This window comes from Ailuropoda melanoleuca, chromosome 12 (assembly GCF_002007445.2).
Source record: "Ailuropoda melanoleuca isolate Jingjing chromosome 12, ASM200744v2, whole genome shotgun sequence".
In the NCBI taxonomy this organism is placed as follows: domain Eukaryota; kingdom Metazoa; phylum Chordata; class Mammalia; order Carnivora; family Ursidae; genus Ailuropoda; species Ailuropoda melanoleuca.
Window position 1 is genome coordinate 46,714,939 of NC_048229.1, and position 24,193 is coordinate 46,739,131.

General features: G+C 36.1%; 1 protein-coding gene across 1 annotated transcript in view; it reads right to left on the bottom strand.

Moving 5' to 3' along the window:
- The window catches only part of ITFG1 (integrin alpha FG-GAP repeat containing 1), a 306,253-nt gene that overhangs the window by 206,933 nt on the left and 75,127 nt on the right, over positions 1-24,193 (bottom strand). Inside the window, exon 7 of the mRNA XM_034638036.1 lies at positions 14,468-14,529. Within this exon, the coding sequence (XP_034493927.1) occupies positions 14,468-14,529 (62 nt within the window). The remainder of the gene's footprint in view (positions 1-14,467; positions 14,530-24,193) is intronic.

The window sequence follows — 24,193 nt, forward strand, 5'->3', positions numbered from 1 at the left end:
TAGGGGTTCTGCTGCAGTCATGTCTTTTGCCTTTCCTTTTGCCTATCACCACATGAAATGACCATACAATGAATAACTTAAGGGTAGAAATTTTCGAGACAGACTTCCTAGTTCAACTTCTAGCTCCACTTTGCTAGCATTCAGGTCTGAGTAAGTTAGTTCTAATCTAAGGATCTGTTTACTTATCTTGAAAATGTATTTTTACAGTTTTTGTGAGGATTAGTGAGATAATCCATATAAAGTGCTTAGTAGAATATATGCACGTAGTATGCATTTAGTTAACATTAACTATTATGACAAGTAGGAACACTAGTAGTAATACCACTATTTCTGCTACCAAAACTACCACCTACCACTGAAGCAGCTAACCCACTGCTGGAAACTACCTGCCATTTTCTGCCAACCACAAGTGCAATGTTGTAACAAGTATCTTTTTGTAGATGACTACCTATGCTTTGGCCCACATGGGTTTTTTGTTGTTTTTGTTTGTTTGTTTGTTTTTTTAGAGAGAAAGAGAGAGACAGACAGAGAGAGGAGGGGCAGAGGAGAGGGACAGAGGGAAGGGAGGGGCAGAGGGAGAGAGAATCTTAGGCAGGCCCCATGCCCAGTGCAGAGACTGATGCAGGGCTTGATCTCATGATCCTGAGACCATGATCTGAGCTGAAATCAAGAGTTGGATGCTTAACTACTGAGCCACCCAGGTGTCCCCAGCCCACATGTTTTAATATTTAATGTTAAAACTGTTACATTTACAATGTTTGGAAAAATGATCAAGAAGCAATATCTCATGACTATTTTGTTTCTACATCTTTATTCATATAAAGCAATGATTCTCAACTGGGGTGATTTTGTTCTCCAGGGGACATTGGACAATGTCTGGAGATCNCAGCCCACATGTTTTAATATTTAATGTTAAAACTGTTACATTTACAATGTTTGGAAAAATGATCAAGAAGCAGTATCTCATGACTATTTTGTTTCTACATTTTTATTCATACAAAGCAATGATTCTCAACTGGGGGTGATTTTGTTCTCCAGGGGACATTGGACAATGTCTGGAGATCTATATGATTGTCATAACTGGGGTTAGCTACTAGCATCTAAGTGAGCAGAAGTCAGAGATACTGATAACAACCTACAGTGCACAGGACAGAACTCTACAATAAAGAATTATCTGGCCCCAAATGATAATAATATCAAGATGGAAAATTTCTGACGTAAAGGGTGATGGGTAAAGCCCAATGACTTCAACATTCTTGTTCTAGTTGTTCCCCTTTGTTACACTTATCTAGTCTCTTCTTTGCGTTCTAGCCTTACATTTTTAANAAGATGGAAAATTTCTGACGTAAAGGGTGATGGGTAAAGCCCAATGACTTCAACATTCTTGTTCTAGTTGTTCCCCTTTGTTACACTTATCTAGTCTCTTCTTTGAGTTCTAGCCTTACATTTTTTTTTAAAATTTTTTATTATGTTATGTTAGTCACCATACAGTACATCATTAGTTTTTGATGTAGTGTTCCATGATTCATTGTTTGCGCATAACACCCAGTGCTCCATGCATTACGTGCCCTCCTTAATACCAATCACCAGCCTAATCCAATCCCACACACCCCTCCCCTCTGAAGCCCTCCGTTTGTTTCCCAGAGTCCATAGTCTCTTGTGGTTCATTCCTCCTTTTGTTTACCCCCCCTTCATTCTTCATTTCTTTTTCCTACTGATCTCCCTGCTATTTCTTATGTTCCATAAATGAGTGAAACCACATAATTGTCTTTCTCTGCTTGACTTATTTNATGTTAGTCACCATACAGTACATCATTAGTTTTTGATGTAGTGTTCCATGATTCATTGTTTGTGCATAACACCCAGTGCTCCATGCATTATGTGCCCTCCCTAATACCCATCACCAGCCTAATCCAATCCCACACACCCCTCCCCTCTGAAGCCCTCCGTTTGTTTCCCAGAGTCCACAGTTTTTCGTGGTTCATTCCTCCTTTTGTTTACCCCCCGTTCATTCTTCCTTTCTTTTTCCTACTGATCTCCCTGCTATTTCTTATGTTCCATAAATGAGTGAAGCCACATAATTGTCTTTCTCTGCTTGACTTATTTCACTTTTCTAATGAAGAAATTCAAATCAAAACCATATTGAGATACCACCTTACACCAGTTAGAATGGCAAAAATGGACAAGGCTNCAAATGGCTAACAGACACATGAAAAAATGTTCAAAATCATTAGCTATCAGGGAAATTCAAATCAAAACCATATTGAGATACCACCTTACACCAGTTAGAATGGCAAAAATGGACAAGGCAAGAAACAACACATGTTGGAGAGGATGTGGAGAAAGGGGAACACTCTTACACTGTTGGTGGGAATGCAAGTTGGTACAGCCACTCTGGAAAACAGTGTGGAGGTCCCTCAAAAAGTTAAAAATAGAGCTACCCTATGACCCAGCAATTGCACTACTGGGTATTTACCCCAAAGATACAGACATAGTGAAGAGAAGGGCCATATGCACCCCAATGTTCATAGCAGCATTGTCCACAATAGCTAAATTGTGGAAGGAGCCGAGATGCCTCAACAGACGAATGGATAAAGAAGATGTGGTCCATATATACAATGGAATATTACTCAGCCATCAGAAAGAATGATTCCCCAACATTTGCAGCAACATGGATGGGACTGGAGGAGATTATGCAAAGTGAAATAGCCTTACATTTCTAACCAGCTCCTTGATATGTCTCTTATCTGAAATAATTTTTTTCCTGCCTCAAATCAGATATTTCATTTGTCTTTTCTGTTACCAGTCACTTATAGAAGACACAAATTAACCTTTCTTTGATGGTCTTTCTCTCTTACATTTATCTCTTCTAGGCCATTTCCAAAACTTGAGTCCTTTAATCACTCACCTCTTTCCCAGGTTATAGTAAATGCCACCTAAGTTATCTCCCCACCTCCAGATTTTCCATGCAAATTTATCCGATATGGAGTAGCAAGATAACTGCAATAATGAAAGTTCTTTTCATCTCACCTTCAGTCCTAAAACATTTAAAAGCTTCTCAATGAATATTTAAAAGATCAAATTACTTAGTTTAGAAGTCAAGGCTTCTGCTGATCTTACCTAAACCAATTCTTTTAATCTTACCTTTCAGTATCTTTTCATGCTCTGGCCCAAACCAGCCATGTTCTCTTCTCTGAATATATCCTGAGTTTCCTCTGTACTTCCTTGCCCAACTCTTTCTATTTTTGTCACTTCTAACCATTAATATCCTGCTCATTTATACTGGCCATTTCAAATACCATATGTTTCTTAAAGTCTTCCCTGATGATCCTGGGTGGACCAAATGGAAGCAACTGCTCTGTCTTTCAGCTACTTGTAGAATTAAGGTCTGTATGTCTCATCAAACCAGCCAGAGTTGCCCACACTCACATCTTAGCCTTTTTGGCCTATAAGCTCCTTTAACTTTTGTGCCTCCTGCAACACCTACATGGGACTGTGTGCATAAATGACATTATAAAAAGATTTGCTGAAGCTCTAGTTCTACTACCTAATATGATTTCAAGGTTTTTTTTTTTTTTTTTTGTCAGTAGTGAATACTACAAATTGTTTGGCCAATCTCTAACTGAAAATAATCCTACATTTTACAAAACCTACACTTTATTTGAACTAATTAATATTGAGTCCACATTTCTCTTAATTTGTACCAGTGATTTATTAATTGCTAACATGGGTACCTTACTGATCCAGCTGTTTTACAGCAAGAACAACCCTTAATCTCTACTGTGCAATAGTAAATTTATTAACTTTCTTTAAAGACAACAATAATAGAAAAAGATCAAATCAAATTCCTGTCTCTTCTTGATGATTTTTCTTCTACCACATTGCTTTACTAGGTTTAATTCAGCAGGCTGCCACTACTTACAAGATCAGGATACATACCCAAATTCCCTAATATATAATAACAGAGAGTTAGACAAACTGGGGAAACACAGGAATATTTTTCAAATGAAAGAACAAAACAAAACCACAGCAAAAGAAGATAAACAGTATGCATAAAGAATTCAAAGTACGATCATACGGTACTTACTGGATTTTAGAAAAGAGTGTAGAATCTCAGTGAGACAAGAGATTGAAAACATAAAATGAAACCAATTAGAGAGGAAGAACTCAATAACAAATTAAAAATGTACTAGAGGGAATCAACAGAAGATTAGATGAGGAAGAAGAATTGATTAGCAACCTGAAGACAGAGTAATGGAAAGCAAACAAGTTGAACAGCAAAGAGAAAAAGAATAATAAAAAATGGGAATAGACTTAGGGAACTCAATGACATCATCAAGTCTAATAACATTTGCATTATAGGGATCCCAGAAGGAGAAGAGACAAAAGGGGCAGAAAATTTATTTGAAGAACTAACAGCTGACAATATCCCTAATTCAGGTTAGAAAACAGACATCCAGATCCAGGAGACACAGAGACCCCCAAACAAAATCAACCCAAGAAGTCCACACCAAGACACATAATTAAAATGGCAAAAAGTACTGATAGAGAATTTTAAAAGAAACAAGAGAAAAAACAAAACAAAAAAACCCCACACCAGTTACATTCAAGGGAAACGACATAAGGCTATCAGTAGATTTTTCAGCAGAAAGTTTATAGGTCAGAAGGGAATGCAATGATACATTCAAAGTACTGAAAGGAAAAATCTTCAACCAAGAATATTCTACTCAAGAAGATTATCATTCAGAAGACAAGGAGAGATAAAGTTTCTTAGACAAACAAAAGTTAAAGGAGTTTATAACCACTAATCCAGCCTTCCAAGAAACATTAAAAGGGAATTGTATGAGTGAAGCGAAAAAGGCCATAATTAGGAATAAGAAAATTATGAGAGCAAAGATTTCACAGGTAAATACAAACATAATAAAAGCAGATTAATCATTCATTACACCAGTACAAGGGTTAGAGGAAAAAAGCAGTAAAATCAATTATATCTATAAAAACCAGTCAAGGGATTCACAATATAAAAGGACGTAATGTATGACACCATATACAGAAAATGTGGGGAGGGGGGCAGAGTAAAAATTTATAGTGTTTTTAGAATGGGTTCAAAATTAAGTGACCATCAAATTAATACAGATTACTGTATGCAGAAGATGTTATATATGAACCTAATGGTAATCACATAATCAAAAATTTATAATAGATACACATACAAAAAAAGAGGAAGTAATCTAAGCATATTACTAAAAAACCCCATCAAACCAAAAGGGATGACAACAAAAGAAAGGAACAGAGAAGAAAAACAAAAACAACCATAAAACAAGTAACAAAATGGCAGTAAGTACATACCTATCAATATTACATTGAATGTAAATGGACTGACTATTCTAACTAAAAGTTATAGGGTGACAGAATGGATAGAAAGACAAGATGCATCTATATGTTGCCTAGAGGATAATCATTTCAGAACTAAAAACACATGCAGACAGAAAGAGAAGGGACAGAAAAACATTCACCACATACATGCAAGTGAAAAGATAGCTGGGGTAGCAATCAATACTTATATCCAATAAAAGAGACATTAATACAAAGACCAGAACAAGACACAAAGAAGGACACTACATAATGATAAAGGAAACAATCCAACGAGAGGATCTAACAATTGTAAATATTTCTGCACCCAACACGGTAGCACCTAAATACGTAAAGTAACTATTAACAGACATAAAAGAAAAATCAACAGGAATACAATAATATTAACTTTAACACCCCACTTACATCAATGGATAGATCACCCAGACAGAAAATCAACAAATAAACAATAGCTTTGAATGATATATTAGACCAGATGGACTTAACAGATATGTTCATAACATTTCACCCCAAAGCAGTGGAATACTCATTCTTCTCAAGGGCACATAGAATATTCTCCAGATTAGATCACATATTGGGTAATTAAATAAGTCTCAATAAATTCAAATAGACTGAAATTATATCATGTATGTCTTCCGACCACAACAGTAAGAAAGTAGAAATAAGTCACAAGAAAGAATCTGGAAAGGATAAAATACACAGAGGCTACATAACATGTTACTAAACAATGAATGGGTCAAGGAAGAAATCAAAGAGAAAATAAAAAAATACATGCAGACAAATGAATGATCCAAAATCTTTGGGATATTGCAAAAGTGGTTCTAAGAGGGAAGTTTGTAACAAGAGAAGCCTCAAGAAACAAGAAAAATCTCAAATAAACAACCTAACCTTACACCTCAAGGAGCTGGAACAAAGAACAACTAAAGCCCAAAACCAGTTAAAGGAAAAAATAACAAAGATTAGAACAGAAATAAGTGAAATATTTAACTTTTTAAGGGACCTCCACACTGTTTTCCAGAGTGGCTGTACCAACTTGCATTCCCACCAACAATGTAGGAGGGGATCCCCTTTCTCCACATCCTCTCCAACAATTGTTGTTTCTTGCCTTGTCTATCTTTGCCATTCTAACTGGCGTAAGGTGGTATCTCAGTGTGGTTTTGATTTGAATTTCCCTGATGGCTAATGATTTTGAACATTTTTTCATGTGTCTGTTAGCCATTTGTATGTCTTCATTGGAAAAGTGTCTGTTCATATCTTCTGCCCATTTTTTGATTTATTTGTTTCTCGTGTCTTGAGTTTGAGAAGTTCTTTGTACGTAGATCTTGGATACCAGTCCTTTATCTGTGGTGTCCTTTGCAAATATATTCTCCCATTCCGTGGGCTGTCTCTTAGTTTTTTTGACTGTTTCCTTGGCTGTGCAGAAGCTCTTTATCCTGATAAAGTCCCATAAGTTCATTTTATCTTTTATTTCTCTTGCCTTTGGAGATGTGTCGTGAAAAAGGTTGCTCTGGCCGATGTCATAGAAGTTGTTGCCTATGTTCTCCTCTAGAATTTTGATGGATTCCTGTCTCACATTGAGGTCTTTCATCCATTTGGAGTTTATTTTTGTGTATGGTGTGAGAGAGTGGTCAAGTTTCATTCTTTTGCATGTAGCTGTCCAATTTTCCCAGCACCATTTATTGAAGAGACTGTCTTTTTTCCACCGGATGTTTTTTCCTGCTTTATCAAAGATTAGTTGCCCAAAGAGCCGAGGGTCCATTTCTGGGTTCTCTATTCTGTTCCATTGGTCGATGTGTCTGTTTTTGTGCCAGTACCATGCTGTCTTTGTGATCACAGCTTTGTAGTACAGCTCGAAATCCGGCATTGTGATGCCCCCAGCTTTGTTTTTCCTTTTCAACAGTTCCTTGGAGATTCGGGGCCTTTTCTGGTTCCATACAAATTTAAGGACTATTTGTTCCAGTTCTTTGAAAAATGTCCTCGGTATTTTGATCGGGATAGCATTGAAAGTGTAGATTGCTCTGGGTAGTATGGACATTTTAACTATGTTAATTCTTCCAATCCATGAGCATGGAATATTTTTCCATCTTTTTATGTCTTCCTCAATATCTTTCAAAAGTGATCTATAGTTTCTAGGATATAGGTCCTTTACGTCTCNAAAAAAGAGAGAGAGAATCCAAATAAACAAAATCAGAAATGAAAGAGGAGAAATAACAATCAATAGCATAGAAATACAAAGCATTATAAGAAAATATTATGAAAAATTATAGGCCAACAAAATGGACAACCTAGAAGAAATCCCAAATTGAATTAAGAATAGAAAAATTGACCAGACTGATTACTAGTAGTGAAATTTAATCAGTATTCAAAAAACTCCCAACAAACAAAAGTCCAGGACCAGATGGCTAAACAGGTGAATTCTACCAACATTAAAAGAAGAGTTAATTCCTGTTCTTCTCAAACTTTTCCAAAAATTGTAAGAGGAAGGAAAGCCACTCAATTCATTCTATGAGGCCAGCATTACCGATAACAAAACCAGACAAAGACACTACAAAAAATGAAAATTACAGGACAGTAACTCTGAGAACACAGATGCAAAAATCCTCAACAAAATATTAGCAAACTGAATCCAATGATATATAAAAATCATTCACCTTGATTAAGGGGATTAATTCCAGGGGTGCACAGGTGGTTCAATACATGCAAATCAATCAAGGTGATATATCACATTAACAAGAGAAAAGATAAAAACCACGTGGTCATATCAGCAAATGCAGAAAGAGCATTTGAGAATGTACAATATCTGTTCATGATAAAAGCTCTCAACACAGTAGTTTTAGAGGGAACATACCTCAATATAATAAAGGCTATATATGAAAAATCCATGGCTAATATCATATGCAGTGGTGAAACACTGAGCTTTTTCTCTAAGATCAGGAACAAAAGAAGAATGTCCACTCGCCACTTTTATTCAACACAGTAATAGAAATCTTAGGCACAGCAGTAAGACAAATAAAAGAAATAAAAGGCACCCATCGGTAAGGAAGAAGTAAAACTTTCACTATTTGCAGATGTCATGATAATATATANTCACTATTTGCAGATGTCATGATTATATATATATATGTCTACTAAAATGTATCAATAAACTATCAGAACTGATAAATGAATTCAGTAATGCCAGAGGATACAAAATTAATATACAGAAATCTGTTGCATTTCTATACCCTAATAATGAAGTAGCAGGAGGAGAAGTTAAGAAAATCCCATTTATAACTGCAGCAAAAATAATAAAATACCTAGGAATATACTTAACCAAGGAGGTTGAGTGACCCATACTCTGAAAACTATAAAACACTGATGAAAGAAACTGATGATGACACAAACAAATGGAAAGATACACCATGCTCATGGGTTGGAAGTACCAACATTGTCATAATGTCCATAGTACCCAAAGAAATCTAACAGATGTAATGCAATCCCTATCAAAATACAAACAACACTTTTCACAGAACTAGAACAAATAATCCTAAAATTTGTATGGAACCACAAAAGACCCCAAATACCTAAAGCAATCTTGAGAAAGAAGCAGCAAGCTGGAGGTATCACAATCGCAGATTGTACAAAGCTGTAGTAATCAAAACAGCATGATACTGGCACAAAAATAGGCACATAGATCAATGGCACAGAATACAGTCCAGAAGTAGATCCACACATATATGGTCAATTAATCTATGAAAAAGGAGGCAAGAATATACAATGGAAAAAGTCTCCTCAACAAATGGTACTACATATACTGGACAGCTACATGCAAAAAGAGTGAAACTGAACTACCTTCTTACACCATACAGAAAAATAAACCCAAAATAGATTAAGGACCTAAATGTGAGCTAACCATAAAACCATAAAACTCCTGTAAAGAAAATAGGCAATAATTGCTTTTACACTGACTGTAGCAACATTTTTCTAGTATGTCTACAGAAAAAGCAAGAGAGAGACAAGAGAGACAAAAGCAAAATTAAGCTATTGAGACTATACAAAAATAAAAAGCTTTGCACAGCAAAGGAAACCATCACCAACACAAAAAGCAACCTACTGAATGGGAGAAGGTATTTGCAAATGATTTCCAATAAGGGGTTAATATCCAACATATATATAACTTATATAACTCAACACCAAAAACCCAAATAATTTGATTAAAAAATGGGCAGAGGGCCTGAACGGGCATTTTTCCGANGGGGAATGAAACATGAGAGACTATGGACTATGAGAAACAAACTGAGGACTTCAGAGGGGAGGGGGGTGGGGAAATGGGATAGACTGGTGATGGGTAGTAAGGAGGGCACGTATTGCATGGTGCACTGGGTGTTATACGCAACTAATGAAGCATCGAACTTTGCATCGGAATCCAGGGATGTACTGTATGGTGACTAACATAATATAATAATAATAATAATAATAAAGAAATAAGTGAAATAGAGAATTAAAAAAATAGAACAGACCAATGACTCAGAAACTGGTTTATTGAAAAGATCAACAAAAATTGATAAACCCTTAGCCAGACTCATCCAAAAAGCAACCCCCCCCCAAAAAAGAGAGAGAGAATCCAAATAAACAAAATCAGAAATGAAAGAGGAGAAATAACAATCAATAGCATAGAAATACAAAGCATTATAAGAAAATATTATGAAAAATTATAGGCCAACAAAATGGACAACCTAGAAGAAATCCCAAATTGAATTAGGAATAGAAAAATTGACCAGACTGATTACTAGTAGTGAAATTTAATCAGTATTCAAAAAACTCCCAACAAACAAAAGTCCAGGACCAGATGGCTAAACAGGTGAATTCTACCAACATTAAAAGAAGAGTTAATTCCTGTTCTTCTCAAACTTTTCCAAAAATTGTAAGAGGAAGGAAAGCCACTCAATTCATTCTATGAGGCCAGCATTACCGATAACAAAACCAGACAAAGACACTACAAAAAATGAAAATTACAGGACAGTAACTCTGAGAACACAGATGCAAAAATCCTCAACAAAATATTAGCAAACTGAATCCAATGATATATAAAAATCATTCACCTTGATTAAGGGGATTAATTCCAGGGGTGCACAGGTGGTTCAATACATGCAAATCAATCAAGGTGATATATCACATTAACAAGAGAAAAGATAAAAACCACGTGGTCATATCAGCAAATGCAGAAAGAGCATTTGAGAATGTACAATATCTGTTCATGATAAAAGCTCTCAACACAGTAGTTTTAGAGGGAACATACCTCAATATAATAAAGGCTATATATGAAAAATCCATGGCTAATATCATATGCAGTGGTGAAACACTGAGCTTTTTCTCTAAGATCAGGAACAAAAGAAGAATGTCCACTCGCCACTTTTATTCAACACAGTAATAGAAATCTTAGGCACAGCAGTAAGACAAATAAAAGAAATAAAAGGCACCCATCGGTAAGGAAGAAGTAAAACTTTCACTATTTGCAGATGTCATGATTATATATATATATGTCTACTAAAATGTATCAATAAACTATCAGAACTGATAAATGAATTCAGTAATGCCAGAGGATACAAAATTAATATACAGAAATCTGTTGCATTTCTATACCCTAATAATGAAGTAGCAGGAGGAGAAGTTAAGAAAATCCCATTTATAACTGCAGCAAAAATAATAAAATACCTAGGAATATACTTAACCAAGGAGGTTGAGTGACCCATACTCTGAAAACTATAAAACACTGATGAAAGAAACTGATGATGACACAAACAAATGGAAAGATACACCATGCTCATGGCTTGGAAGAACCAACATTGTCATAATGTCCATAGTACCCAAAGAAATCTAACAGATGTAATGCAATCCCTATCAAAATACAAACAACACTTTTCACAGAACTAGAACAAATAATCCTAAAATTTGTATGGAACCACAAAAGACCCCAAATACCTAAAGCAATCTTGAGAAAGAAGCAGCAAGCTGGAGGTATCACAATCGCAGATTGTACAAAGCTGTAGTAATCAAAACAGCATGATACTGGCACAAAAATAGGCACATAGATCAATGGAACAGAATACAGTCCAGAAGTAGATCCACACATATATGGTCAATTAATCTATGAAAAAGGAGGCAAGAATATACAATGGAAAAAGTCTCCTCAACAAATGGTACTACATATACTGGACAGCTACATGCAAAAAGAGTGAAACTGAACTACCTTCTTACACCATACAGAAAAATAAACCCAAAATAGATTAAGGACCTAAATGTGAGCTAACCATAAAACCATAAAACTCCTGTAAAGAAAATAGGCAATAATTGCTTTTACACTGACTGTAGCAACATTTTTCTAGTATGTCTACAGAAAAAGCAAGAGAGAGACAAGAGAGACAAAAGCAAAATTAAGCTATTGAGACTATACAAAAATAAAAAGCTTTGCACAGCAAAGGAAACCATCACCAACACAAAAAGCAACCTACTGAATGGGAGAAGGTATTTGCAAATGATTTCCAATAAGGGGTTAATATCCAACATATATATAACTTATATAACTCAACACCAAAAACCCAAATAATTTGATTAAAAAATGGGCAGAGGGCCTGAACGGGCATTTTTCCGAAAAAGACATAGTTGGCCAACAGACACTTGGAAAGATGTTCAACATAACTAATCATCACGGAAGCTGAAACTGCTATTAGATACCACTTCATACGTGTCAGAATGGCTAAAATCAAAAACATAAGAAATAACAAGTGTAACAAGTGTTGGCAAGGATGTGGAAAAAAGGAACCCTCTGTGTGTTGATTGTAATGCAAATCGGTGGGGCTTCTGTGGAAAACAGCATGTAAGTTCCTCAAAATATTAAAAATAGAATTACCATATGATCCAACGATTCCATTACTGGGTATCAACCCAAAGAAAACAAAAAAACTCATTTGAAAAGATACAGATACCCCTATGTTTACTGCAGCGTTATTTACAATAGCCAAGATATGGAAGCAACCCCAGTGTCCATTCATAGATAGATAAAGAAGATATGGTATATATACACAATGGAATATTACTCAGCCATAAAAATGAATGAGATCTTGCCATGTGCACTGACATGAATGACTTTAGAGGATATAAGGCTAAGTGAAATAAGTCAGAGAAAGACAAATTTCATATGATTTTACTCATATGTGGAATTTAAGAACAAAATGAACAAATCACACAAAGAAAACAAAAAAAAAATAGACTCTTAAATACAGAGAAGAAAATAGTATTTGCCAGATGGGAGGTGGGGGAAGGGATAGGTGAAAGAGACAGGGGGGATTAACAGTATAGTTATCCGGATGAGTACTTAGAAGTGTAGAGTGCTGCTGATTCATGATATTGTACACCTGAAACTAACGTAACACTGCATGTTAATTATACTTAAATAAAAAAATAATTATCTAACCTAGGGAAAATAAAATCAGCCTAGGCTGAGAGGATTTCACACACTTAAAAGTACTTAATAATTTTATACACAACTCATATTTATGCTTAATGAGGTTTTTTATCCTTCATATGAGTAGAGATTAATCAAAGTGACTGATTTTCTCATTTCTTTTTTTTTTTTTTAAGATTTTATTTATTTATTCGACAGAGAGAGAGACAGCCAGCAAGAGAGGGAACACAAGCAGCGGGAGAGGGAGAGGGAGAAGCAGGCTCATAGCAGAGGAGCCTGACGTGGGGCTCGATCCCATAATGCTGGGATCACGCCCTGAGCCGAAGGCAGACGCTTAACCGCTGTGCCACCCAGGCGCCCCTGATTTTCTCATTTCTAATACCTCAAGATTCACTTTAGGTATTCTTTCCAAGGCCACCCAAAGACCTAAATTTACAGTAATTATTAAGTATATAACAATCATATTTCTATCATCAGTAAAACAAATATAATTACATTTTTTAAAAAGTAAACAAAAATAAATCTTTCTGGTTTCGTTGTCTTTCTCCCTTTTCCCATGTTAAAAAAAGAAAGGGGGTAAAATTGCTTACTGTAGAAGTCGCATTTAGAAGCCCTAATCTTGTCTACACATAGCTTTTCCACTCATCTGATTTTCTTCTATGAAAAAATTTGAGTCATGAGCAACATCACTGACTATGCTTTAGAGACGGCTGATAATGAATTTTCTTTCACAAACTGTGATCTAATTTTTCATCTGTATTTTAATAAAAACCTATAAGATGTTATCGGTTCAATTTAGATTGAATAAAATACAACTATTAGTTATTAGATGGGAAATCAAGAGATCTAAAATTAAAATTTGTAAAGTGTCTACTGTATGCCTCACACTTTACACACATTATTTCATTTAATTTTCACAAACATTAAATGAAGCACTCTTATTCCTGTTTTGCATATGAGGAAAGTGAGGTTTAAAACTTGACCATTACTTGAGGGATGTCAATCAGTTGGCCAATTTGGCCTATCCTCAAATCCTGTCCTCTACTTTGTAGTCTGAAATTCAACTTTAAGATTTGAAGTGTTCTATTCTTCATTAATTAATATTTCATATAATCTACATCAGGCTAAAAGTAAAATAAAATAAAATCATGACATCAGTTTGGGAATCTTCAACTTGCAATTAGAAAATACATACATTGGGAAAGACTCCTTAATCCTGGTCAAGTTGGCTGTAAGTTTAGTGTGTGTTGTTCTTATTTTTTTATATAAGCCTGAAGGCAAGGAGGAAAAATTAGTCTTTTAAAAACGGTTTTCTTCAATAAACCATCACGCTGACAAATTAAATGACAGTAACCTCTCTCCACAGCTGACAGCCTAGCAGGGGCCCTGTTAACATTTGCATTAGGGCGACTGATTGGTTTAATTGGCAGTCATGCCTAAAAACCTGCAGAGGAATTGATGCTGAATGAATCATTTCCTTTAGCAATATTCAGCAGTTTGAATGCAGCAATGCAACCAAAGGCTCTTAAAGTTATTCTATTTATTGTTGAAACCAACCGACCAAGTGATTACTTTCATTTTATTTTCTAAAATTGTGTGCTTTTACTGAAAGCCATCATTTAAAAATGCTTCAAAGAAAAGATTTCTTACCACATTTTCCCATATCTCAAACTGGAAGTTACTAGAGGCAGACAATGTCGTGAGGAATAAATCTAGAAGGAAAATAATAGAATTGTAAGTTTTGTTACTGATGTATACATTTAAAACAGGAAGAAATGCAATATGTAAAAATAGTTATTAATAGAGTTGTACTTAAACATATTTTAAATTATATTTTAAGGAGCTTGATCCTGTCAAAGAAAAGGAAGCAGATGAGCCTGCAGTAGTACAACTAAGGAAAATGTATTTAAAGGGAGCATCTGGTATTACTCCTTCAAAAGCATTCTTTATTTTTAAGAACAGTTATGCGTACTAACCTTTTTTATCTTACACATTTTTATTTTAAGGCAGACTATATTTTAAACAAAATACTCAAATCAGAATCACATTGTGCTTTCTCACCTAAAAGCTATGCTTCCCTATATATCATGGTTGGGCTCAAGCATTATTTTAAATCACAGTATCACAGCATCCAAAATCTTTAGGACTCATGTTAAACAAATAAATTGTATTTCAAATTCTGGATAGAAGAATTATCTTCATATAGTCCAACTAAACAAAATTTGTTTTACTGGAAAGCACAAGATTTTTAATAAAATTTGTTGAAAAATAATAGGTTGACAGTCAAATTTAACATCCCATTAATGCAAAGGCCAGGTGAACCGCAAATCTATTCTAGTAGCAGTATTTATTATGTTTGCATAATGGCAATTTCACTTAGCAAATACATAAAGTTTCAAAATGATGAGTTGACTCATAAGAATATTAAAATAACATTATTCTTTTGTGCTTTAAAAAATGGGAATTATTCAGTGATATGCAGACCATGACTATTTTAAAGAAAAGGTTTTTTTTTTTGCCCCATTAAATATGTTTAAGAAAACTATCCTTCACATTTTAATGTGTTTTCTATAGAGCTTTCATATGAGTTTAATGAAGCTAATTTATGTAATAATTATAATAATAGTTTTCATAGAATCCCCAGAAAGCTAAGTCATTTCTTCACTGCTATAATTGTACTTAAAATCCTGATCCCAAGTAAGTAGAACTATTATTTGTCAATATATCAAATACCTCTGCATTTATTTTTACCACACTAAGGATGCTTTGCCTGTCTTTTTTGAAGTCCTTTATGAAGGTAATTTCTTTGCTCTGTCAAACATACACTCCCAATGAAATGTCTACTTCCATACTCACCTAGGAAAACCCCCAAACAATACCTGAGCTTTGTGAGATGGTGTACCTATGGCCAACATCCTCTCCTCCTCCCATGTACCCTCCACATTGCCATCAGCATGATGAAAAAATGAAAATGCAAATTTGATCTCATTCCTTCTCTTCCAGGATCTCTTCTCCCCATGTGAAGAAGCCTACTTACCTAAGTTTCCATGCTCATTTCCTGCTACTCTCTCACAAGAAACTGAGTCTGCGTAGTACCGTTTTATGTCACAGCCGTCTGATGTCCCCACGGTTCCTGAGGCCCTTCCTCTCCCTAGGCATAGCTTTCCCTCCATTGTTATTCCACTATTATATCTCAATTGACATGGTTATTACAAGATCCTATGATATTCCAGTTTCATATCTGTCTTTCCCGAGCTTCTTGAGGGGAGGAGTCATGCCTAATTGGTTTTTGTATCTCTGTGGTTTCTATGCACTTGGAAATAACATGTGTTCGAATGACTGTTTTACAACTAAATGATACTATATATATATCTATACACACACACACTACACATGTACACACTAGACATGTCTAAGTGTGTATATGTGTATATATGTATATGTAAATACCATATATATAACAGTTCTTGCAAATTTGCTTGGACTGTCTACAAATACTCTACTATATCCTTAAAAAGTGTCTTGGGAAAAGAAGGGTTTTATACTAGAGCATTGCACTAAAAGTAAGTATGACTGATTATAGTGACTCCTGTTTTAGGAATGTTTAAAAACTGTTAATTTTTATCTGAAAATGTGGGTAATCAGCATAAAAAAGTGATTAGGGATTAACAGCCATGGAAATTTCTAAGGATCACTTAGAGCCACGTCAGTGCAAGCTCTGAGCTATTTGAAAGAAGTAAAGAGAGACAATTACACTATTATTACATAACACAGGTGAATTTGTTCAAACTGAAAACATTACAGTGCTGGAATCCTGAACGCATTTGAGAATAAATGAGGAGGCATCTTTTCGACAAGGGATTACAGGCTCAGTGCCCTGATAAGCCAGTTACCTTTGTAGGATTGGAAGAGCTATTTTGTTACCACGAATGACCAAGCAGCAATAGTTATAAGGGAGGGGTGAGTGGTTACCAGCAATCTATCACAATTCCCGGAAAAACAACATAATTTTTTTTTTCTTTTGGCGTTGCACTAGTCTCAATACATTTGCATAAAAGGTGATAAATTATGAGCTTTCTCCTCTTCCATTCATAGTGAGAAAATTTAACAACTGTAACTACAATGTTTGTTGATTCTATTTTCATAGCTTCATGAGCTATTTATAAAGATTTTGAAATACAGTAAAGTGAGATGAGGGATTGGAAGTACCTTGTAAAACATTGAAAAAATTCATTTCACTATTCAATTATGTAAAAAGGTTATAGAAAAAATAAATGATTCATTATGTGGCGACAGAGAGATAATTAATAATTATCTCTATTATCTCTAAAATATTATCTCTATAAGATGAAATCATGCCTCTTTGAATGAAATAAGAATGAAATAACAGCTAGAAAAAAATTTAGTCAATAAAGCAACCAAGTTCTCACCCTCCTACATGGGTAAGAGTAATTCACACAATATAATGAAAGAAAATGTACCCAATGAAATTGTAACAGATGCTGTGACATGCTACCCAGATCCCCTCTGCATGAAAGACTTACTCCTTTAGCTTGCTGGAAATGCTGCTGGCAGACAGCCCCACACAGTTGCCCTTTCTGGAACAGCTTTGGGTGAAAAGAGCTGCCCTGCCAAAAGGCATCCCTTTCTGCTCTAGCCTGTATTTGATAACTGGTCAGTTCAGAGAAATAAAGGCTCAGGGCACCATCACTCAGGACAAATCTGCAGGGCCAGAGCACATTCAGAAACCCAAGGTCTGGTGAGGTGTTTATTTGACACTAAATCATAGACCAACTCTGCTTTCTTCCCATTTCCTCCAGCAGTACTGACTACAAAACACTCCCTAAAATTAAACTTCTTGCACAGTAGTTTCCATTTCAGAGTTCATTTCCCAGGAAATGCCATCTACAACTGTTGATACCAAAAGTGATCTGAGAAAGCAAATACTAAGACAAAAGCGGCTGCTAATAAGGGTTCTTTCACTGGGGTTAAGCAGTGCACAGATGGCCATACTATCTTTTACTGGTATTATTGGGATGGTATTTTGGTGGAAGGGAATGCACTAGTGGGTGTGGTATTTGAGATTTTTTTGAGAAATATGAGATAAACACTAACTATAAGGGCAGTGGAATTAGATGGCTATTGCAATGCTTACCTGAAGAAACAGAGGAGAGACACAAATGCTAAGCATGACTGATGAGAAAGTAAAAGCCATGTGTGAAAGCCAGAGGGCCTCTTGGGTATCATCTAAAGAGGTTCTCATCTCCTGCAGCAGGAGGGTGAAAATGAGCTGAAGACTAAGACCAGGATTTAATGGTAAAAATAGAAGATCTCTCAAGAAGGTTAAATTCTCAACCTAAGCCAGTCTGCTGTGCTAAGGTTAGGGCTCTAGCTGGGAAAGAATAATACTTGACTCATGAATCAGGAACATCTGGGTGATGAACCTGAAAGTCTTTAACCCTCAGATTCACTTGAGCCCTCAAAGCTTGCATAAGTGGCCCACTCTTCACTGTTAAAGGCTGGTATTCACTCCTGTTTGAAAATGATGTTTTCCCTAAAGGCTAGTGTTCTCCCTTGTTTAAAGATGATGAAGATTCTGCTACCATTGGGCAACATGCTCCCGACTTCCTACAGTTTGTCTCATCTTCTCTCCTGGCCACTAGGCCACAAAGTGGGGTTAAGTTACAAAATAACCTGACCAGGAATGTGATGTACACATAAGGGAAAAAGGAACCATAGCCTGAATTAAGTCCAGGACCTAGCTAACATGTAGTGGCAGGAGCCAGGATGGTATGCATGAGACTATATTCTGAGAGTGCTTGAACAAGATAGGGGTAAGGGGTTGGACAGGCAGAATGAGGTGTGGGGTGGGGTAGAATAAAGAGCTGGGGTTGGGGGCAAGGTGATTACATTGGATCCCTTCCATCCTAGAAGAGGCTGCACTTCGCTTTACAGGAGTAGACCATATTCTGGATATGGGTTTATTCCGCCTGTCTTGAAAACTAATTTTTTAAATGTTAATAGAAACAGTATGATGATAGCTGAGATCACTGGTATTCACTTGAAGAAACAATCCTTAACAAAAGATCATATCATGAATTAGTGAAAAATTCAGGATATAAACCCCAAACTCAATTAAATCCTTTTTCATTAGTCTTGTAACAAGTAAAATAGTGAAACTATTCAATGCATATGCACTTTCTTCCCCAGAAAATATAGACACATAGTTGTGTAAGTGTATACAAAAACAGTAAATGGTATTGCTTCAATTATCTCCATTCATAAGCTTGAAAGGATTAAGCTACTGAATTTTTAAATGCTGCCAAGTGCTGCACAGTCTTCCCTTCAAATGAAAAGCCTTCTGGTTAAAGTTGGCATCAAAAGGAAGCCCACTTAGGAGTCCTAAAAATTAAAATTGGAAGTTTGACTATGCGAACGAAACCATGTTAGGAAAAATCCAAACAAAGCTTTATGATTGTGATCAAAGTTTAAAGTTAGATGGTAATGGGCACCTAACACCTTTTTGATATAGTATGTAGGAAGGAAAAGTTTAAAAACTGTAATTTCCGGCAGTCTGGTTAAAGTTGGCATCAAAAGGAAGCCCACTTAGGAGTCCTAAAAATTAAAATTGGAAGTTTGACTATGCGAACGAAACCATGTTAGGAAAAATCCAAACAAAGCTTTATGATTGTGATCAAAGTTTAAAGTTAGATGGTAATGGGCACCTAACACCTTTTTGATATAGTATGTAGGAAGGAAAAGTTTAAAAACTGTAATTTCCGGCACTGTATCCTTTCAGTGTGAAGTCTTGATGTTTGAAAAAAATATTTTGATGGAAATTTTTAAAAAGTATTCATAATGTCGTTTAGAGTTCCTGCATGAAGAAATTCTCCTTGAATGATGAAAGTCACTATATTTCCAAGGGAGTAAATATTATGGTTCATTTGGAAAAATACAGTTTATAAGACATTTTTAGTATTTTCTGGAAGCTTTAGGTATTTCCCCAAAGAGTGGTTCAAAGCAGTATAATAGTTTGTCCTGTTTTAATCTGGGCCTGGAGGACATGTCAAGCTCATGTTTACATCTGTACTACCCAGTCTTTCTTAGATCTGGTTATATTAGCGAAGATGAGCATAAGTGTGTAGAATAAAAATATCTTTTCCTTGCTTCCACTTGTTCATAGAAAAGCACACTGAAGTCCACATGACAGCTGGAATTGTGAAGACAAATGAGCTCTTCTCCTTCCCAGCAGCAGTGTAACTGCACTCTGTGGTTCAGAGGTCATCAGTTCACACGCTGTAAGGCATGAGGCCCCAACTTAAATAAATTAATGGGTCCTGGTACAGTCAAGATGATCAAACAATGGAACGTCACAGAGCACAAACACTGACTCTGGGTCTCAGGATGGATGAGACGGTGGGAAGTAGCAGACCTCGATGAAGCAACAAGAACCGATCACTGACTAAAGAAAACACCAACCGATTAGTTCCAGGCAATTACTGTTATGGAAATATGGTTTGTAAATATGAAAAACTGTGTTTTAAAAATACTGAAATCTAATTCAAAATATGTTAAGCAGTAAGGGCAAAAAACCAAAACACTTCTGCAGGGTCCAGTTTTAGCCATAGGTACTAGATTGAAACCTCTGAGACTACTGCTTTGCTTACATATCTGCAGGCAGAGAACCAATCCTACTTCCTACATTCCTATGTCAAATAATACTCCCAAATCATATTCTGTATGAAATTTAATAAGATATGAGGAACCAATTTAAATGGGTCTCCATTCACAAAGCAATGTTTAAGGAAGAAGCATAAATTTCTAGTAATCATTTTTCAATTCATTGTTTTAAGATTTTTATTTACTTATTTGAGAGACAGAGAGAGAGTGAGAACATGAGCAGGGGGAGGAGCAGAAGGAGAAGCAGACTCTGCGCTGAGTGCGGAGCCCAATGCAAGGCTCGATCCCAGGACCCTGAGACCGTGACCTGAGCTGAAATCAAGTTGGACGCTCAACGGACTGAGCCACTCAGGTGCCCCTCAATTTCAATTTTTTTAAAAAAGATTTTATTTATTTATTTGACAGAGAGGGGGACAGAGAGAGAGGGAACACAAGCAGGGGGAGCGGGAGAGGGAGAAGCAGGCTTCCTGTTGAGCAGGGAGCCCAACGGGGGCTTGATCCCAGGACTCTGGGATCATGATCAGGGCTGAAGGCAGATGCTCAATGAGTGAGCCACCCAAGCACCCCTCAATTTCATTTTCATGCCCTTCTATCTAAACTTCCCTTCTCTTTCTTCTTCCTATCTTGAAGCACTCGGCCCCAAATGAAGATTCACCGTACTTAGCAGAGAGCTCTTCCCCTTGTGTACACAAGATACAAAGACACTTAAGACACCATACTCTGAAACACAGGCACACATTATAAGACTGAAAGTCCTCAATCCTGGGTAAACAAGAAACAACTCCCACCCCTGCCTTCCCTCATCAGTCAAATCATTATCAAGTTCTTTTGTTGTAAGAAAAAAAAAGGACTGGATTTATTTATTTGTGTAGGACAAAAAAGATTGGATTTATTTATTTGTGTAGGACAAAAAAGATTGGATTTATTTATTTGTGTAGGACCATGAGAATCTCAGGTGAAAACAATAAACTCTGAGTAACAGGCTGCTGGCAGCCGATGATGAGGGGGGCCTAGTAAGACCCTAAAACTGAATGTTTAAAGGGATTATAATTTCCATTTGATGAGGATTGTTAAATGAAGAATGGATGTATTTTACTTACATTTTTACCATAGGAAATTTATTTTTCAGAACTTGTATGTTGAATATTTAAGAAAAATGTAATCAAGGTAATTATAAGTTACTGATCTTCAAAGTCTCAGCAACATTTTGAATTCTAGTGTTTTATATGTATCTTTCATGGAAGTCACATATTTCCTCTACTCCTAAGAGGTCCAAGTCTTAAGGATAGTGGGGAATTTGCAGTTTTAATGTTTTTAATCTTGTAATGTTTCGATGGGTGAACAGACATTATGATTCAAAATTCCAATACGAGAAGACACTTCATCTTCTAGAAGAGTCCTCTATGTTCCAGAAGGTAAAGAATTCATTAGAGATGATAACACTTAATGATGGAAAGAACTGGAGAACAGGAACTTGGCATTAATCACCACTAAGATTTTCATATTTTCCATCAGCTCTCAGTAAAGTAAATTTACTTGAATGAAGGTTTTATAGCACAAATTTTAGAAATGCATTTGCCCTGATGTTTTTTTCTCAGGGCAGTCAAGTCAGTCTGCATCCATTTGGTTTATACAATAAGGCTACCTACTTCCATTAGTCCCTTTCATTCCAAAATCTGATCCTTTATTACCATGTCCACTTATGTCTTATTTACAAATTTATAGAGATGTCATATTTGCCAACTGTTCAACAGCTACCTACACAGCACTAACTTGGCATGTTGGATTTCTGAGTACTTACTTCCTCTGGATAAAAAGATTGTGTGTTCAGGAAACAACAGATGTTGGTGAGGATGCGGAGAAAGGGGAACCCTCTTAACACTGTTAGTGAGAATGCAAATGGGTGTAGCCTCTCTGGAGAACAGTACGGAGGTTCCACAAAAAGTTAAAAATAGAACTACCCTACAATCCAGCAACTCCAGTACTAGGTATTTACTCAAAGGACACATACTGATTTGAAGGAGCACATGCACCCTGATGTTCACAGTAGCAGGATCAACAATAGCCAAACCATGGAGAGAGCCTAGATGTCTGTCGACTGATGAACGGATAATGAAGTTGTGGTATGTGTGTATGTATATGTGTGTGTGTGTTTGTATGTGTGCGTGTGTATATATATGCAATGGAATATTACTCAGCTGTAAAAAAGAATAAAATTTTGCCATTTGCAATGATGTGGATGGAGCTAGAGTGTATTATGCTAAGCAAAATAAGTCAGTCAGAAAAATACCATTATGATTTCACTCATATATGGAATTTATGAAACAAAACAGATGGACAACAGGGGGAAAAACAGAGGCAAACCAAGAAACAGATTCTTAACTAAAGAGAACTGAGGGTTACTGGAGGGAAGTGGGTGGGTGGGTTAAATGGGTGATGGGTATTAAGGAGGGCACTTGCTGAGATGAGCACTGGGTGTTGTATGTAAGTGATGAATCACTAAATTCTGCTCTTGAAACCAATATTATACTATGTTAACTAAGTGGAATTTATATTTATTTATTTATTTTAAAGATTTTATTTATTTATTTGTCAGAGAGACAGAGAGAGAACAAGCAGGGGGAGCGGCAGGCAGAGCCAGAGGCAGAAGCAGGCTCCCCGCTGAGAAAGGAGCCTGATGCGGGACTGGATCCCAGGACCCTGTGATCGTGATCTGAGCCAAAGGCAGACACTTAACCAACTGAGCCACCTAGACATCCCATTAAGTGGAATTTAAATAAAAACTTAAAAAAAAAAAAGCAATCTCATGCGTAGACTCATGTGTAGAAGCAGAAATAAAAAAAGAATTGTGTGTCACTCTCTTCTGATGTTAAAGGACTGTTAAGGGACCTTAACTCTATCTTTTATGCATTTCTCTCTCCTGAGTTGTTTCATTTTTAACAGAATTCTTAATTTTCACTACATGATGGGCTCCTACTCAGGGGTTTGGGTTAGAGAAGAAACCTCAATTTTGCTCACAAAAATAGCGGCTAGGCATTTAAAATCAAATTCAACCTGAAAGTAATTTATTTCTCAAGTGGCATGATTCAATCAAGGTGATGAATGTTCTAAAATATATGAGTAACAGCTGTTGGTCTCTCTGACAATGGCTATGTCAGGCTGAACTGCAAATGCAATACATACGGTCAAAGTTTAGCAGATTATTACTCCTGTAAATCCACGGGCAGGATGGTTTAGCACACAAAATGAGTTATTTAAAATGATTTAAACTCATAGCCACTCAAAAGCAAACTTCTAACAGTAGGCAGTTTTGCTCCATCCTGTTCCGGAACTGTTGATTTGTGGGCTGCTTTTCTTCTTACCTGGTGTCAGTCTCCTTCTAAGAATCGGAGAGGAACTTTCTACACACTAGGATAACAGTGGCCTTAATGAGAGAATCCGTCTATATGGTTTCTATGCCCCACATTTCTGGAACACCCTGGAAGGGAATATTTTTGCTAAATCTAGAGCAATGTAGTGATAAAATGCTTCAAGTGTAATAAATTCCAATAGTTGAAAAAAGTAAAGCAAAACATTAATCTCTCTGGGCTTCATTTCCTTGCCTTTAAAATGATGTGGTTTAAACTAAATGATCTTTAGGATTCCTTTCATATCATATTCACCCACTAGTTCAACATCTTTTGAGCACCTCCTATG